At 45.6% G+C, this 19,071-nt stretch overlaps 1 protein-coding gene across 6 annotated transcripts in view; it reads right to left on the bottom strand.

Moving 5' to 3' along the window:
* HECTD4 (HECT domain E3 ubiquitin protein ligase 4) overlaps nt 1–14,314 on the bottom strand; it is a 229,416-nt gene extending 215,102 nt beyond the window's left edge. For 4 of the 6 annotated variants that reach the window (XM_030938335.1, XM_030938336.1, XM_030938337.1 and 1 more), the window contains exon 1: nt 13,831–14,189. In XM_030938335.1, coding sequence (XP_030794195.1) covers nt 13,831–14,007 — 177 coding nt within the window. In that variant the 5' untranslated portion in view covers nt 14,008–14,189. Of the gene's footprint in view, nt 1–13,830 lie in introns of all 6 variants that reach the window. The other 2 variants (XM_030938338.1, XM_030938339.1) reach the window with 2 other exon arrangements.
* Between the last annotated feature and the right edge of the window lie 4,757 nt (nt 14,315–19,071).

Genomic DNA, 19,071 nt, shown 5'->3' with positions numbered 1-19,071 from the left:
TTAAGTATTCGAGCATAAAAAAAAAAAAAAAAAAAAAAGAGCACCGGGGTGGCTCACTCCTATAATCCCAGAACCTGGGAGGCCGAGGCGGGCGGATCACGAGGTCAGGAGACCAGACTGACCAACGTGGTGAAACCCTGTCTCTACTAAAAATACAAAACTTAGCCGGGTATGGTGGCACGTGTCTGTAATCCCAGTTACTTGGGAGGCTGAGGCAGGAAAATCGCTTGAACCTGGGAGGCAGAGGTTGCAGTGAGCCAAGATCGTGCCATTGCACTCCAGCCTGGGCAACAGAGGGAGACTCCGTCTCAAAAAAAAAAAAAAGGCAAACTCTGCCCCATAAATAGCTACATCTATTGTATTAGACTTTACACATTTGAAATTGTAACACAAACTACAGAGCACAAAGCAAATATAGTAAACACTGAAAAGATCCATTACAAATACAAACTGAATGTTAATATTTTGTTAGTATAAAACCACTACTTGAATGCCGAATCTATAGTTATTAGCATTACTAAACCTACAATTTGCATTAAATATTTTGCAAATTACGCATCTTATTGTTAATCTAAAATTGCTACACACTGTGCTCTGACCTAGTAATTCAGCCAACTGCAGGTTTTAGTAAAAGCGCTAGGGATCCAAATGTGTCCACTCCAAAGTGTCCCATCATGGAACATTAATTATTCACCAAATGTGCTTAATAGCACTTTCTAAACTACAAGCTCCATGCAAATATTCAACATTATTGGGAGAGGATTCATACAGCACTATTAAAATCCCTTGAAATTATAAAGTATTAACAGTAATAAGTCACAGAAATACTTTAAAAATCACTACAAATGTATAATTTACCAAACTCTATCAAACAGATAACACTTTAAATACTAAAAATTATTTCGCTTCCTATAAATTGATATTATCTTTAAATAGCAGATTATCTTTAAAATAGCAGATCTGAAGAAACAGAAGACAGTTATAGTATATCCATAAATTACTATGCAGACATTAAAAATCATATCTTTAAATCTTATTCAAAATGTTCCCAGTAAGTGAATACAGGATCCAAAACTGCAAATAGCATATAACCCCAATTTTATCTATATAAAAATATGAGCTGAAGAAGCAAATAATAAAAAAAAATTTCTTTCTGGTGGAATGGTGTAATCTCAGGGTATTTATTGTCTCTCTTACACTTTTAGATGTTTTCTCTATTTTCAACAACATCCCTGTATTATTTATTTATAATCAAAAAGGTTTTACATAGAATAAAAATACAATCCACTTAATATAGGTATTTTTCATATAGGTAAAAAAAAATGTTGAATCATTCATGATATTAGCATGTAAGAGAGAAAATTTTCAGGGGATCTAAGTCCAAATAGTCTGCCTCACAACTGCTGTGTATTCTGAGCACACTTCGGGAGCCAATGTTTCTCTTCTCGCTGTGTGTAGCTCCCTTGCCCTGCTGGTCTCTGGCACTCTCCACAAACCATCACGGAGTAAGGAGTCATCGTTTCTCTCCTGCCTATATATGGACATGGTCTGTATTAACTGGATTACAGACCAAAATGAGCCTATGCCAGGACAAGAAGGCTATCAAGCCACAAGACAGGTGCTCTGAAGTGAAGTCAAAAGAGCTGGATGGCACTGACAGAAAACTCTGGCTTCTTTTGGCTGACCAGATTCAGCGTGCATTTCTAGGTACCCAATTACATCTATTGGATGCATCTTTTGGAGCGAAAGTCATTGGCTTATTAAGCAAACCTATGATTTTTTTTTTTTTTTTTTTTTGAGACAGAGTCTTGCTCTGTCACCCAGGCTGAAGTGCAGTGGCGCGATCTTGGCTCACTGCAACCTCCGCCTCCCAGGTGCAAGCAATTCTCCCGCCTCAGCCTCCCAAGTAGCTAGGATTACAGGCGCCCACCACCATGCCCAGCTAATTTTTAAAATATTTTTTGTAGAGATGGGGTTTTACCATGTTGGCCAGGCTGGCCTCAATCTCCTGACCTCGAGTGATCTGCCTGCCTTGGCCTTCCAAAATGCCAGGATTACAGGTGTGAGCCACCTCACCTAGCCAAATTAAGCAAATTTACGACTTCTAAAATGGCCTCTGCAAGGGTGTGCAGAAAAGAGGTCCTATCAAACACTAATACCGGGACTATAAATTGGTAGTCACACAGGAGGGCAATTTGGTAGTATCTATTAAAATTAACTTGTCACCAATGACCCAGCAATTCCACTTACCCTAGAGAAATAATCTCAGGTGTGCATAAGCAGGCATACAAGAATCTGTACTGAAGGACTGTTTTCAAGAGTGAAAAACGGAAAACAACCAAAATACCCATCATGCTCAGCTGAATAATGGCGCCCACCAAAATGTCCACTTACTAATCCTTGGAACCTATAAATGTGACCTTAGATGGTAAAAGGGACTTTGCAGATGTGATTAAGTTAAAGATCTTGAGATGGAGGGATTATCCTGTATTATCTGGGTGGGCCCTAAATGTACTCACAAGGGTGCTTATAAAAGGGATGCGGGAAGAGTGGGTCAGAGGAGAAGGTGATGTGATGACAGATGAGAGACTGTAGTAACGTACTCTGAAGATGGAGGAAACAGCAACAAGCCAAGGAATACAAGTGGCCAGAAGAAGCTGTGGAAAAGGCATGGGAACAGATTCTCCCCTAGAGCCTGCAGAAGGAACCAGACCGACCAACGCTTGACTTTTAGCCCAGTGAGACTCATTTCAAACTTTTGACTTCCAAAAATGTAAAAGAATAAATCCATGCTGCCTTAAGCCACGAAATTTGTGATAATCTGTTAGCATGGCAACAGGAAACTAAGATACTCATCAATAGGGAATGTCTAAATAAAACTGTGGCATTTCTAGAGTCTTGTGCAACACTTAAAAATAATGTGGTAGATATATATATGGAGACATAGAATGATCAAAACATATCCTTGAGTCTAAAAAAAAAAGCAAGTTACAGAAAGATATGTCTAGTATGACATCTTTATGTAAAAAAGAAAAAAATAGAATGTGTTATATACACACCAAAATTTTAAAATGGTCTTGAAGGATACACATGAAAAAAATTGTCACTAAGTTAGCCAGGGCAGGAAGGACACAAAGATCCAAATTAGAGATGGTGCTTAAAAGGGACTTCAGGTTTACCTGTTATTTCCATTTTGTCAGTAATGTATTCATGTACTACTCATAGTTGTTGTTGTTTTTTTAATTAATAGATACGTAAGCTGTGCTTAAAATGCAGGATCAAAATAATCGTTACACAATTTCTGCAATCTTCTCTCCTTTTGAAATAACTATGCATTTGTCCCATAGCTGATCACCTGCTGTTATTTACATTTGTCTGCAACTATTGACTAAACATCTTGTAAAGCAGACTACACTCCTTGTGTTCACCCCACAACCACTTTGTAAAACAAGAGGGAAAGGTGGGGAGGCGAAAGCATGGGACACTTTCAGCAATTGACAGTCCTTTCATAATTATCACCACAGTTACCTTCAGACCTAGGAAAGAAGAGATGCATGACCACCCACCCAGTATCTCGAGCCAACAGGTGGTATTTTATGACAGTCAAGATGGAAGCCAAGAGGACAGATAATAATCAAAGCTGATTTATTTATCAAGACCTTAGGGTCTTGCTATTGGAGAAAAACTGAAACAGAGACTATCTATCATTTCATCTGCCTAGCCATATTGCAAACTAATTGGGAAGGAAGAAAATTCCAGCCAGGCACAGTGGCTCACACCTGTAATCCCAGCACTCTGGGAGGCCGAGGTGGGTGGACCACCTGAGGTCAGGAGTTCAAGAGCAGCCTGACCAACATAGTGAAACCCTGTCTCTTCTAAAAATACAAAGTTATCTCGGCATGGTGGCACATGCCTGTAATCTCAGCTACTCCGGAGGCCAAGGCAGAAGAATCGCTTGAACCCAAGAGGTAGAGGTTTTAGTGAGCTGAGATCATGCCATTGCACTACAGCCTGGGCAATGAGAGAGAAATTCCATATCAAAAAGAAAAAAAAAAAGGAAAGAAAATTCCAGCAGGATACAGTGGCTCACACCTGTAATCCCAACACTTTGGGAGGCTGAGGCAAGCAAGTCACCTGAGGTCAGGAGTTTGAGACCAGACTGACCAACATGGAGAAACCCTGTGTCTACCAAAACTACAAAATGAGCCAGGCGTGGTGGCATATGCCTGTAATCCCAGCTACTAGGGAGGCTGAGGCAAGAGAATCGCTAAAACCCGGGAGGTGGAGGTTGTGGTGAGCCGAGATTGCGCCATTGCACTCCAGCCTGGGCAATGAGAGCAAAGGTCCGTCTCAAAAAAAAAAAAATTCCGCAGGGATCACCAAAAAAACAAACAAAAAACTATTCCACTACTATAGAAAAAATTATGTTGATGGGATAGTTTTGCTTTCAAATACAATAGGCAGCTGGTTGAATATGAATAAAATAACTTCCAAGCAACATAGCACCTTATAAAGAGAGTCAATATACACTTTAAACATAATCACATTTTTTTTTTTTTTTTAATATTTTGGTGTCAGGATATCACTCTGTCATGCAGGCTGGAGTACCGTGGCACAATCATAGCTTACTGCCTCTTCCAGCTCCTGGACTCAAGTGATCCTCCCACCTCAGCCTCCCAAGTAGCCAACCATGCCCAGCTAATTTTAAAATGTTTTGTAGAGATGGGATCTTGCTATGTTGCCCAGGCTGGTCTTGAACTCCTGGCCTCAATCAATTCTCCTGCCTTGGCCTCTCAAGTGCTGGAATTACAGGCATGAGCCACCACACTCAGCCCACATCCATCTTATTATTTTTTTTTTTTCTTTTTGAGACAGGGTCTGGCTCTGTCACCCAGGCTGGAGTGCAGTGACACAATCTTGGCTCACTACAACCTTTGCCTCCTGGGCTCAAGTGATTTTTCAGCCTCAGCCTCCTGAGTAGCTGGGACTGCAAGTGCATGCCACCATGCCCAGCTAATTTTATTGTATTTTTTTGTAGGGACAGAGTTTTGCCATGTTGTCCAACCCACTCCTTGCCCCTCCCATAGAAATGATAGATAGTTGGAGTCTTGAACTCCAACCCACTCCTTGCCCCTCCCATAGTAATGAGATTACAGGCATGATACCATATCTGGCCACCTCCATCTTTTTAATTCTGACATTAGCCCTATCATTATTCCCACTCTTATAGATGATGATAGTGTAACAATAGTTCAAGAATATGGACTCAGGGCTGGAATCAGACAGATCTCTTTCAGTTTTAGCTTTGCCACTAACTATCTGACCTTTGTCAAGTTACTTAACTTTTGTCTGTGCCAGTTTCCTCTTTTATAAAATAAAGATAATTCTAGGCTGGGCACGGTGGCTCACACCTGGAATCCCCACACTTGGGAGGCCGAGGAGGGTGGATCACTTGAGGTCAGGAGTTAGCCTGGCCAACATGGTGAAACCCTGTCTCTACTAAAAATACAAAAAATAGCCGGGCGTGGTGGCACGGGCCTGTAATCCCAGTTACTTGGGAGGCTGAGGCAGGAGAATCACTTGAACCTAGGAGGCGGAGGTTGCAGTAAGCCAAGATCACGCCATTGCACTCCAGCCTGGGCGACAGAGTAAGACTCCATTTCAAAACAAACAAACAAAACAAAACAAAAAACAAACAAAAACAATAAAAATAAAGATAATCCAGTACCAACCTCATGTTTTTTGTGAGGATTAAATAAAATAATGGATGTGAAGTACTTAGCACAGAATGTGCCACTCAATATGCTGGCGCTGTTGTCGTGGTAGTGGTAGAGATAGTGACAATGATGACTAAGAAGATGCACCAGAAGAAGTAACTAGGGGCTGGGCACGGTGGCTCACACATATAATCCCAGCACTTTGGGAGGCTGAGGCGGGTGGATCACCAAAGGTCAGGAGTTCCAGACCAGCCTGGCCAACATGGTAAAACCCCATGTCTGCTAAAAATACAAAATTAGCCAGGCATGGTGATGCAAGCCTGTAATCCCAGCTACTCGGGAGGCTGAGGCAGGAGAACCACTTCAACCTGGGAGGCAAAGGTTGCAGTGAGCTGCGATCATGCTATTTCACTCCAGCCTGGGCGACAGAACGAGACTCTGTCTCAAAAAAAAAAAAAAAAAGTAACTAGGGATTTCTGAAGTTATGGAATTAGGCCAGGCGCAGTGGCTCACACCTGTAATCCCAGCACTTTGGGAGACTGAGACAGGAGGATTGCTTGAGGCCAGGAGTTCACAACCAGCCTGACAACACAGCATGACTCCATCTCTATAAAACATTTAAAAATTAGTAGCACACCTGTAGTCCCAGCTACTCAGGAGGCTAAGGTGGGAAGACCACTTAAAGCACAGGAGTGTGAGGCTGCAGTGAACTATAATCACACCACTGCTCTCCGGCCAGCAACAGAGAACCTGTCCCTAGAAAAATATGTTTAAAAAAAGGTATAGAATTTGCCCAAGGTCACACAGCAAGCAAGGAGCAGAGCTAGAATTTCGATCCCAGTTTGACTCTTTAAACCTGACTTTAACTTCAAAGCAATACTGTCTCCCACAGCCCTCAAATACTTCATTCTCATTTTACAGCTTGAGCCAGACAAGCCTGAAAGCCTATTGGGCCTTTTGCCCAAGCTCAGAGAATACTGCACCATGATTCAGTGACTCCTATTACAGTGCTCATTAATTGCATGGTAATCGACACTGCTGGTGAACAAGGGTAGTTTATTCGCTTATTCATTAACTCTTCCAAATCTAGAATTCTATGAAAGTACATAAACACTTTCCAAAGGATTTTGCACAAAGGATATATAGGCTAGCAGTGTCCTCCTAGGAGAATAGATCAACATAAATCTAAATATCATCTCAAATATTTCACTTGAGTGTATGATAAGTATTTAAAGCCTTGACGATTTCAGCTGATCAACTTCAAACCCAAACGCCCCTTTTCTTTTTTGGCAAAACAAAATAATAAACAAAAACCCTTTTGCATTTATTAGGTTTCATTTGTTAATTAACATATAGTTGCCATACAGTAAACTGCACATATTTAAAGTGTGTGATTTAATGAGTTTTGACATACATATACAAATGTGAAGCCATCACCACAATCAAAATAGGGAAATAGCCATCGCCCCAAAAGTTTCTTCATGCTCCTTTATACTCTGTCCCTCTCATCATTTCCTGCCCGCCTCTACCCCCAGGCAACCACTACACATGAGTCTGCATTTCCAAAATTTCATAGAAATGGAGTCTTACAGTATGTACTCCTGTTTGTCTGGTTTCTTCCACTCAGCATAAATCCACGTTGTGAGTACCAACGGTTCATTTGTTTTTGTTGCTGAGTAATATTCCACTGTATGGATGTACCACATCTGTTTATCCATTCACCTGCTGACGGACATTTGGATTGTTTCCAGCTTTGGGCAGTCACAAATAAAGCTGACTTAAACATTCATGTTCAAGTTTTTGTGTGGTGTGGGGCAGGGTGGAGAGGGAGTACTTACAAGCAAACACCATGAAATATGAGAAGCACTAACCAAAATGCTTAAATTTCAAATAAACCTCAACTGTGGAGTAAGAAATATCTTAGCCACCTTGGGTAAGTTAATCAGCTTCTCTGTCAACACTCTTATATACGATGCCTGCTTGTTCCCAACTGCAGTTTGTAAAGAAAAATGGGATAGGAAGCAGAACGCTTTTGGAATTTCCACAAGTAAGCTATTCCTTTTTTTCCCCCTCTTAAATTCCCTTTATTTTAAAAAGGATAATGTTCTATGAAATTCAATGCAAAATGCAATAACATCTGAGATGTTACTTTTGAGTTATAGCTTTTTTATTTCTCTTAAATGTATATTTATTTCTTTTTTTTTTTTTTTTTTTGAGACGGAGTCTCGCTCTGTCACCCAGGCTGGAGTGCTGTGGCCAGATCTCAGCTCACTGCAAGCTCCGCCTCCCGGGTTCACGCCATTCTCCTGCCTCAGCCTCCCGAGTAGCTGGGACTACAGGCGCCCGCGACCTCGCCCGGCTAATTTTTTTGTATTTTTTAGTAGAGACGGGGTTTCACCGTGTTAGCCAGGATGGTCTCGATCTCCTGACCTCGTGATCCGCCCGTCTCGGCCTCCCAAAGTGCTGGGATTACAGGCTTGAGCCACCGCGCCCGGCCCTATTTATTTCAATATATTTTTTAAAATTCCTAAGCCGGTCATGGTGGCTCACGTCTGCAATCCCAAAACTTTCAGAGGTAGAGGCGGTTGGATTGGATCACTTGAGCTCAGGAGTTCAAGACCAGCCTGGCCAATATGGTGAAACCCCCATCTCTACTAAAAATAAAAATAAAAAAAATTAGCTGGGTGGTGGTCGCCTGTAATCCCAGGTACTCGGCAGGCTGAGGCAGGAGAATCCCTTGAACCTGAGAGGCAGAGGTTGCAGTGAACTGAGATCGAGCCATTGCACCCTAGACGGGGCAACAGAGCAAGACTCTTGTCTAAAATAAATAATAATAATAATTTCTATACGCCTTTTGCTTTCCACCAGTAACATAAAATTAAAATAAATACAAACGGCTATTTTTTTCTTTTTTTTTTTTCTCTTTCCCTTTTTCCACATGTTCTAACAAATGGCTATTTTAAAGGACAAGAAAAAGACTCACTCTGCATTCTTTTTTTTTTGAGATGGAGTCTCACTCTGTCACCCAGGCTGCAGTGCAGTGGCAGGATCTCGGCTCACTGCAAGCTCCGCCTCCTGGGTTCACACCATTCTCCTGCCTCAGCCTCCCCAGTAGCTGGGACTACAGGCGCCCGCCACCACGCCCGGCTATTTTTTTGTTTTGTTTTGTTTTTAATGTTTAGTAGAGACGGGGTTTCACTGTGTTAGCTAGGATGGTCTCAATCTCCTGACCTCGTGATCTGCCCACCTCAGCCTCCCAAAGTGTTGGGATTACAGGCGTGAGCCACCACGCCCGGCTACACTCTGCATTCTTAATTCACTCATAGTAAGATCCAAAGCCCTCACCTACAAGGATCTACTTGATCTGTATCCCCTGCTCCCTATCTCTCCTTTCCGCTTTAGCTTACTGGGCTCAGAGCTCCAAATATGCTGAGGACGCTTCCCTCTCAAGGACTTGCCTCTTGCTGTCGTCTCTGTATGGGATGTTCTTTCCCGGGTAGCCATATGGTATACTCCCTCCTTCCCTTCAGGTCTCTGCTCAAAAGCCATCCTGGGCTTTCCTTTCATGTCCACCCTATATAAAACAGGACAGGCTGGGTGTGGTGCCTGACGCCTGTAATCCCAACTCTTTGGGAGGCAGAGGTGGGTGGATCACCTGAGGTCCAGAGTTCAAGACCAGCCTGACCAACATGGTGAACCCCATCTCTACTAAAAATACAAAAATTAGCAAAGCGTGGTGGTGCGTGCCTGTAATTCCAGCTCCTCAGGGGGCTGAGGCCGGAGAGTCACCTGAACTCAGGAGGTGGAGGTTGCAGTGAACAGAGATGGCACCACTGCACTCCAGCCTGGGAAACAGCGAGAATCTCTGTCTCAAAAATAAATAATTAAAAATAAAATAAAATAAAACAGGACAGTTGGCTGTGTGCAGTGACTCATACTAAGCACTCTGGGAGGATCACTTGAGGCCAGGAGGAATTCAAGATCAGTCTGGACAATATAGCAAGGCCCCATCTCTAATAAAAAAATTAAAACAAAAAACCAGAGCCCTCTTTCCAATGCTCTCCATCTTTTTACTGAGCTATACTTTTCTCTTTAGCACTTATCATTTGCCTCTATGTCATGTTACATATTTGTCATTGTCTGTATCATCCCAATAAATTATAAGCTTTTTGAGGACAAGGATTTTATTTTATCCACTGCTATATCCCCAACATCCAGGACAGTTGGCCCAGCTCACTCTAAATTCCAGCAATACTTGTTGAATGAATTAGTTGATTAAACATTATTTATTGCTTAAAAAAAAAAAAAAGAGGCTGGTTGCAGTGGCTCACGCCTATAATCTCAGCACTTTGGGAGGCTAAGGAAGGCAGATCACTTGAGTTCAGTTCGAGACCAGCCTGGTGAAACCAAGTCTCTACTAAATATACAAAATTAGCTGGGCATGGTGGCACATACCTGTAATTCCAGCTAATTGGAAGGCTGAGGCAGAAGAATCGCTTGAACCTGGGAGGTGGAGGTTGCAGTGAGCCAAGATCGCATCACTGCACTCCAGCCTGGGCAACAAGAATGAAATTCGGTCTTAAAAAGAAGGAAGGAAGGAAGGGAGGGAGGGAGGGAGGGAAGGAAGGAAGGAAGGGAGGGAGGGAGGGAGGGAAGGAAGGAAGGGAGGGAGGGAGGGAGGGAGGGAAGGAAGGAAGGAAGGAAGGAAGGGATGGAGGGAGGGAAGGTGGGAGGGAACTTACTGGGAAGAAAAATTTTAATTCAAATACTCTGGATCTGCTTAAATTAAAATACTAAGTTAATGTTGATCTGCTTCTCAGGAGGGATTCTTTCTTTAGATTGACTTCGAGCAGTGCTGACAGGGTGAACAGAACACTAGAATCCAAACGCAGAAAAGCCAGGGTCTAGTCGTTGCCCTGCCACAACTAGCTACGCTATAGTGACTAAGCCATAACCTCATCTCCTGATCTCTGAGATCTCCTGATCTCAGAGAACTTTGTTCTAAAATGAGGGAAATTATTATCTCTAAAGTCTCTTCTTGCTCTAAAATTCTAAGACTATTGCACTCTTCTGCAGTGAGTCCCGTCCCTCATAATCCAAAAGTGTTAACTAAAGGATTCTATATATTATAAAACTCTGTGGAAAATGGCTATTATTCACTCAGATGTCCACTGGAAGGAGAGGCTTGGAAGACTGTATTTCATGGATGTGGTGGTATTTCAAAAGATAGCTTTTTAAAAATTAATAAACCAGGAATCTTCCTCAAATATGAAAAAGAAACAGTTACTAAAGAAAATAGAGATTCTTCCTTCTGTAGCCAGTTATGAAATTTAAAACATTGCAAATACAAATACTATACATGCATGGAAGCAATAAAGTATTATGATGAGGAGCAGATATGCAGTGAACAGAACTAGGTTAATGTGCAAGCTCTTTATGTGCTCTTGAGCAAGTTGAATAATTACTCTGCACTTCCTTCATCTGTACAATGAGTGCAATATTTCCAACTGTTAGGCTCTTTTGAGAATTTAATAAAATAATGCCTGACATGTAGGATACATTTAATCAACATTATTAAGTAATTAAATATGTACCAGGAGTGGTGGCTCATGCCTGTAATCCCAGCACTTTGGGAGGCCGAGGCAGGCGGATCACCTGAGGTCAGGAGTTCGAGACCTGCCTGGCCAACGTGACAAAACCTTGTCTCTACTAAAAAATACAAAAATTAGCCCAGCATAGTGGTGCATGCCTGTAATCCCAGCTACTTGGGAAGCTGAGGCAGGAAAATTGCTTCAAGCCGGGAGGCAGAGGTTGCAGTGAGCTGAGATCTAGATCAAGCCACTACACTCTAGCCTGGGCAACAGAGAGAGACTCTGTCTCAAAAACAAACAAACAAACAAACAAAAAGATTATATATATATATATATGAATACACCCAAACACAAATCTAATAGCCACAAAAATATTCTTAGCTATTTCTCCTGAGACCATGGAGCCTGTATAACATGGAAAGAATGAAAAAAGTTATGCACTGCTACCAGTGTATCACCCATACACATACTAGTTTCTGAGAAATCAGACCATAAATTTAAAAAGCAATTAAAAAAAACAAAATCTAGCAGGCCAGAGAGGTTCTTTCCTTTTAAAACCATTCTTCTGTAGAAATAACTGACAAATTCATGCAATACATTTACAAACATTTTAGGAAAACCAACTTAACAGCACAGATACTTTAATCCTACTCTTTCTAATCCTAAAAATAAATAAATTACATAAATGACATATATATAAATTTTGGTTCTGTGAACTTGGATTAGTCTTTAAGAAACAAAGAGCATAGGCACGGCACAGTGGCTCATGCCTGTAATCTCAGCACTTTGGGAAGCCAAGGCGGGCAGATCACTTGAGGTCAGGAGTTCGAAACCAGCCTGGCCAACATGGTGAAACCCTGTCTCTACTAAAAATACAAAAATTAGCCGGGCGTGGTGGGGCACGCCTGTAATCCCAGCTACTCGGGAGGCACAGGCAGGAGAATCACTTGAATCCGGGAGGCGGAGGTTGCAGTGAGCTGAGATCGCGCCACTGCACTCCAGCCTGGGCGACAGAGCAAGACTCGGTCTGGGGGTAAAAAAAAAAGAAAAGAAAGAAACAAAGAGCATCCACTTCCCACCTTTCACACACAACACAGCCAATTAAAAGATTCCACTATCATAGCATAATACCCCTTGAGTTTTCAGGCAGATAAGACACTCAGACACACCTTGCTTTTTATAGAACAGGCCCAAATGAGACACAATAAAACGATGATTCCATGTTAGGAATTCCCTACCAACCATATCCTCCTCTTTTTGGTGACTAGATTGTAAAATAAGTCAATTAAGAGTTCACAACGGAAGTGAAGCAACCGCAAATCCAGACACAAAAATACAGAGGAACGTATTCGCATCTCAAGCACGTCCAAATGTCTCGGCCAATGCGATCTGATCACTGCCGTTTCCAGAAACACACAGTAATGGCTTTTAATTCATTTCTATAAATGTTCGTTGTGCGTAAAGCCAAACTGCATGCAAAACCGCAAAACACAAAAGATTCCTCGCATTCCGTTTATAGCCAGAAGATAGGCCATCCTCTCTGCGCCTACCCCAGAAAGCTCTCCATACGGCAGTAAGAATTTGATGACACCCCATGCTACCTACACATCAAAATGTCATCCCACGAAGTAGAGGGGGAGCAGTGTCAGCATCCGCTGGCCTCCATGAAACGCCACTGCCAGTATTCCCACCTCTAGGCGAATACGAACCCAAGTGAAGTCGATGGAAAGTTCCCACCAACCAAGCACGTTTGGTTCCCTTCTGCCCCCAAGGCCAAGCAGCTCAACTGATGAGATCTGCTGTTGCACCTGCCACACACAGCTCTGAATCCGGGATGCTCGGCGACCCCCGGACACACAAAAAGGCCCTGCGGCCTAACGCGCCAGTGACCCTTCGCCGAGAGCGCACGGAGGGCCGCTGGAGCATCCCTCTCGCTGTCCACACCGCCCGCTTCCCTGACAAAGGCCCCGTGTCAATCCATCCCAGACACAACACAGAGAAGTTGCTGGATTGCCCACCGCGGACCCGCAGCTGCCACTACCCTCTCCCGGAAAAAAGAAAAAAAAAACACAGAACTAGGGAAGAAAAGGGTGGGAGGGTGCACAGTGTTAAAATAAAAATGTTCCCAAAGCTAAGCAACCTGAGTGTGCCCTGGAAGTGGGTCCAGGGAGCCCGTGGGGGAGGGGAGGGAGGCCCGGGTGGTGGCGGCGGCTCCTCAGGGGCATGAAGGCCGAGCCGGGCGCTAGTCTAATAAAATGCCGGGTGTCGGAACGCTCAAAAGAAAACCACAAATGAAATCCCCAGCGGGCGCCAGGCCCCGAGGAGGGAGGGAGGGAGAGCGGGGCGGGCGGTCTGCAGACCTGCGGCCGTGGCCCCCACCTGCCCGCCCCGCGCCCACACACACCTGCCTCGGCAGCCCCTGGGAGGCGAGGCCCACGGCTGGGGCGAGGAAGGGGCCCGACCCGGGGGCGCCGGGCGAGTGGGCCAGTCCGATGGCGGGGGCCGGGGGCCGCCTCGCTCACCTCCAGGTCGGTGTCGGCGGCCTCCGGGGCCCCGAGGATCTCGCTGGGCAACTCGGCCAGGTCGGTGACCCGGATCAGCCCGTCGTGCAGGAAGATGGTCTCCTCCTTCACCGAGAGCCACTGTGCCGAGTCAGCGGCCGCCGCCGCCGCCGCCGCCGCGGCCGCCGACGAGCCCATGGCCCCGGCTGAGGGCTTGGAGCTGAGGAGCAGACGCCCGGACGGCGGAGACGGAGCAGCAGCAGCCGCGATCACCAGTCCATGGCAGCGGCCGCCGCGCCCGCCAGCGGCGACCCGCTTGCAGCCTCGCCCGTGCAGCTCCGCCCTAGGCGGTCCGAGTCGCCATCCCCCCCCAACCCCGGCCCGGGAGACCCCGGCCCCGCAGCCGCCGCCGCCGCCGCCGCCGCCGCCCTCAGGAGCAGGATCCGCCTCTGCCGCTCGGCAGCCAACTGTCAGTGAGACGCCATGTTGGGGGCGGGGCTCCCGGCATGCCCCGCGGAGCGGACAATACAGGCCCCGCCCGCCGCCCCGCCCACTGCTCCGTGGATCCTGCCACCGGGGTGGCCTGGACCTCCGCCTCGCCCTTTGCTGCCGCTTGCCCTCAGCCTGACCTCTGCCGGGCCCCTTCTCCGCCTGGCCATTCAGGGTAGCCCTGGCTCTGCAGCACGCCAGGGAAGAGGACGCCGCCTCCCCGGTCCTGTCCCTACTCAGGTGTGCACCCCTTGCTCGGACCCGCGCCCCCACGCTGGGCAGAGCATAGAGGTTACTCCTTATTTTCACGTTTAAATGAGATGCAAGCGAAAGGCTGGCGCAGAATAGGCGCTGCACACTTGTTCATAAGCACTTGGTAGAATAGCATAGTAGGTGATTAATATTTACTGAAAAGTCTAGTACCCAGTAAGCACTCAAAACAAAAAATAAAGCGTCTGTCAACAATGCTTGGTGCCCAGTGCCCGACACCTAGTATGTGCTCCGTGAGTGGCAGTTCTAATTATTGCTATGTTCATTCCATCAGTGTTCCACACTAATTGACATACACCTTAAAAATATGCTCACTAGGCCGGGTGCAGTGGCTCACACCTGTAATCCCAGCACTTTGGGAAGTTGAAGCAGGAGGATTGCTTGAGCCCAGGAGTTTGAGGCCAGCCTGAGCAACACAGGAAGACCCCATCTCTACAAAAAATAAAAATTAGTAGGCCGGGCGCAGTGGCTCACGCCTGTAATCCCAGCACTTTGGGAGGCCGAGGCGGGCGGATCACGAGGTCAGGAGATCGAGACCACCCTGGCTAACACGGTGAAACCCCGTCTCTACCAAAAATACAAAAAATTAGCCAGGCGTGGTGGCGGGCGCCTGTAGTCCCAGCTACTCTGGAGGCTGAGGCAGGAGAATGGCCTGAACCCAGGAGGCGGAGCTTGCAGTGAGCCGAGATTGCACCACTGCACTCCAGTCTGGGTGACAGAGCGAGACTCCGTCCCAACCCCCCCCCCCAAAAAATAAATAAATAAATAAAAATTAGTGGGGCAGGGTAGCAAGCGCCTGTAGTCCCAGCTACTCGGGAGGCTGAGCCAGGAGGATCTCTTCTTGAACCCAAGAGGTGGAAGCTGCAGTGAGTTGTTACCTTGCCACTGCACTCCAGCCCTGGCGACTGAGGGAGACCCTATCCCTCCCTCCCCACCAAATATATATATATATGTCCACCAGTGCCATTTTATAAAAGCAAGAAAGGAAAACTATACGTGTAAAGAAGAATGCATGAGCAAATACACACCAGATGCCAGGCGCGGTGGCTCACGCCTGTAATCCCAGCAATTTGGGAAGCCGAGGCAGGCGGATCATGAGGTCAGGAGATCAAGACCATCCTGGCTAACACGGTGAAACCCCGTCTCTACTAAAAATACAAAAAATTAGCCGGGCCTGGTGGTGGGCGCCTGTAGTCCCAGCTACTTGGGAGGCTGAGGCAGGAGAACGGCGTGAACCCGGGAGGTGGAGCTTGCAGTGAACCCAGATCGCACCACTACACTCCAGCCTGGGCGACAGAGCAAGATTCCTTCTAAAAAAAAAAAAAAAAAAAAAAACAAAACACCAGATGTTTAAAGTGGGTTGCCATGGGAGTGTGGGGCTGGTCTGGAACTACTGAGATGAGATTGTTCTCTATTGCTTGTATATTTTTATCACTTAAAAAGTAATAAAACAGGCAGAGCGCAGTGGCTCACGCCTGTAATCCCAGCACTTTGGGAGGCTGAGGCGGGCAGATCACCTGAAGTCAGGAGTTCACCTGGCCAACACGGTAAAATCCTTTCTCTACTAAAAAATATATAAAAATTAGCCAGGCATGGTGGCGTGCACCTGTAGTCCCAGCTAGTCAGGAGGCTGAGGCAGGAGAATCACTTGAACCCAGGAGGTGGAGGTTGCAGTGAGCCAAGATCGCACTACTGCACTCCAGCCTGGGTGACAGAGCAAGACTCTGTCTCAAAAAAATATAAAACAATAGAGACAGGGTCTCTCTCTGGCACCCAGGCTGGAGTGCAGTGACACAACCATGGCTCATTGCAGCTTCAACCTCCTGGGCTCAAGCAGTCCTCCCACCTCAGCCTTCTAAGTAGCTAGGACTACAGCTACACATCACCATGCCAAGCTAATTTTGTTTGTTTGTTTGTTTAGAGACAGAGTTTTGCTCTTATTGCCCAGGCTGGAGTGCAATGGTGCGATCTCGGCTCACCACAACCTCTGCCTCCTGGGTTCAAGCAATTCTCCTGCCTCAGCCTCCCAAGTAGCTGGGATTACAGACATGCACCACCAAACGTCCAGCCAATTTCGTATTTTTAATAGAGACAGAGTTTCACCATGTTGGTCAGGCTGGTCTCAAAGTCCTGACCTCAGGTGATCCACCGGCCTTGGCCTCCCAAAGTGCTGGGATTACAGGCGTGAGCCACGGTGCCCGGCCTATTTTATTTTATTTATTTTGAGATGGAGTTTCACTCTGTCACCCAGGCTGGAGTGCAATGGATAGGTGTTGGCTCACTGCAACCTCTGCCTCCCGGGTTCAAGTGATTCTCCTGGTTCGGACTCCCAAGTAGCTGGGATTATAGGCATCCACCACCACACCCGGCTAATTTTTGTATGTTTAGTAGAGATGGGGTTTCACCATGTTGGCCAGGCTGGTATTTTTTCATTTTTAAAAGATTTTTGTAGAGATGGGCTCTCCCTATGTTGCCTAGGCTGATCTCCAACTTCTAGCCTCAAAGTGATCTTCACATCTTGGCCTCCCTAAAGCTCTGGGATTACAGGCATGAGCCACTATGACCAGCCCATCACAATTTTTAAATGCTTAGATTCAGGACTCTAACCATCTTAAATAGTTCAGATAAAATTTCTTCTATACTTAGTCTTATTTCTTCTACTCTTTTTTTTTTTTTTTTTTTTTTTTTTTTTTTTTTTTTTTGAGACGGAGTCTCGCTCTGTCACCAGGCTGGAGTGCTGTGGCCGGATCTCAGCTCACTGCAAGCTCCGCCTCCCGGGTTCACGCTATTCTCCTGCCTCAGCCTCCTGGGTAGCTGGGACTACAGGCGCCGCCACCTCGCCCGGCTAGTTTTTTGTAGTTTTTAGTAGAGACGGGGTTTCACCGTGTTAGCCAGGATGGTCTCGATCTCCTGACCTTGTGATCCGCCCGTCTCGGCCTCCCAAAGTGTTGGGATTACAGGCTTGAGCCACCGCGCCCGGCCTATTTCTTCTACTCTTAATGATTTTTTTTTTTTTTTTTTTTTTTTTTTTTTTTTTGAGATGGAGTCTCGCTCTGCCACCCAGGCTGGAGTGCAGTGGCCGGATCTCAGCTCACTGCAAGCTCCGTCTCCCGGGTTCACGCCATTCTCCTGCCTCAGCCTCCCAAGTAGCTGGGACTACAGGCGCCCGCCACGTCGCCCGGCTAGTTTTTTGTATTTTTAGTAGAGACGGGGTTTCACCATGTTAGCCAGGATGGTCTCGATCTCCTGACCTCGTGATCCGCCCATCTCGGCCTCCCAAAGTGCTGGGATTACAGGCTTGAGCCACCGCGCCCGGCCTTCTTAATGATATTTTAAGATCAGGAGTCAAGGTGCCCAGGAACTCTTGTCCTTCACCCTAAGTGATGAAAACAGCATAGATCGAGGGCTTAAAGTCTTTAGACTGCATAATGAATAGTTATTTAATATTTTAGCAACAGTAATTAATTAGTCATAGGACTGCATGGCTGCCACTGCACCACGATGAGGCAGCTGATGAATTAATATTTATAGAACCCCCTCTGGAAAGAAGACCATTTAGTAGGGATTTCTAGAACGGATCAGCAAGACAAAGAAAATGCCTGGTCAAAAGAACTTTAGGTTGGAAGCTACGAGGCAGAGAATCCGTATCTAGTCTAGACAACACACACGTACACACACAAGACGTTCATTTATAGGAAGGAAAAATTTATGGCTTATGACTTCTTTTCTTTGGAATCGTCCTTTCTACTCTTCTATTCAAGAATGGGGGATCAGGATGGGAAACGGCACAAGAGAAAGTGTTGGCTGGGCAACCCTAAGTTAGAAGCAGAGAAGAAATATGAGGAAAATAGGAATAATAGCTATGACTAAGTTGGACCTCAGTTACCCCTGGGAGGCATCTCCCCAAGAGGGAGCAGCAGGCTTGTTGATGGAGATCATCTCCCTCCTGCCCCAGCTGCTGACGTGATACTCGCTAGCCCTGGCTCAAGCTGGGGCCCTTCTGGGATTTTGCAATATCTCTCCCTTCTGCTGGCTTTTCTATACCAGCTGACTGTCTAAAATGGCTTCGTAATCCTTCCTGGGTCCAAAAATATGTGAGTGTGGTGTGAAGATAAGTGGTCCTTGATAAACTTTAGTAGAGCTTAAAGGTGGTTTTACATGAGGCAGCCATGTTAATTTTTAAGGCTTTTCAAAACACCAAGGAAAAAATACACACACACACACACACACACACACACAGAACCTATGGGGGAGATTGATTATTTCCATCTTACTAATTACAGTCTAAAAGAGGAAATACACACACCTACTCAAAATCTTTTTTCCAAGTGTTCTGGTAGGCCCTGTTCATTCATATTTTTATTTCAAAGAAGATTATTTCGGCTCATGGGTGGATCTATGCAGTAACAGGGAAAAGAAATCAGATGAAAGAGATATTTGAAAACAAGGAGGGGGAAATTCTCTTTGGAGCACCACTGAATTGCTAAAACTAAAGGACGGGCC

Source organism: Rhinopithecus roxellana, chromosome 10, assembly GCF_007565055.1.
Source record: "Rhinopithecus roxellana isolate Shanxi Qingling chromosome 10, ASM756505v1, whole genome shotgun sequence".
Taxonomy (NCBI): domain Eukaryota; kingdom Metazoa; phylum Chordata; class Mammalia; order Primates; family Cercopithecidae; genus Rhinopithecus; species Rhinopithecus roxellana.
The sequence above is the reverse complement of the archived record's forward strand: the minus strand, read 5'-3'. Positions and strand labels throughout refer to the sequence as shown.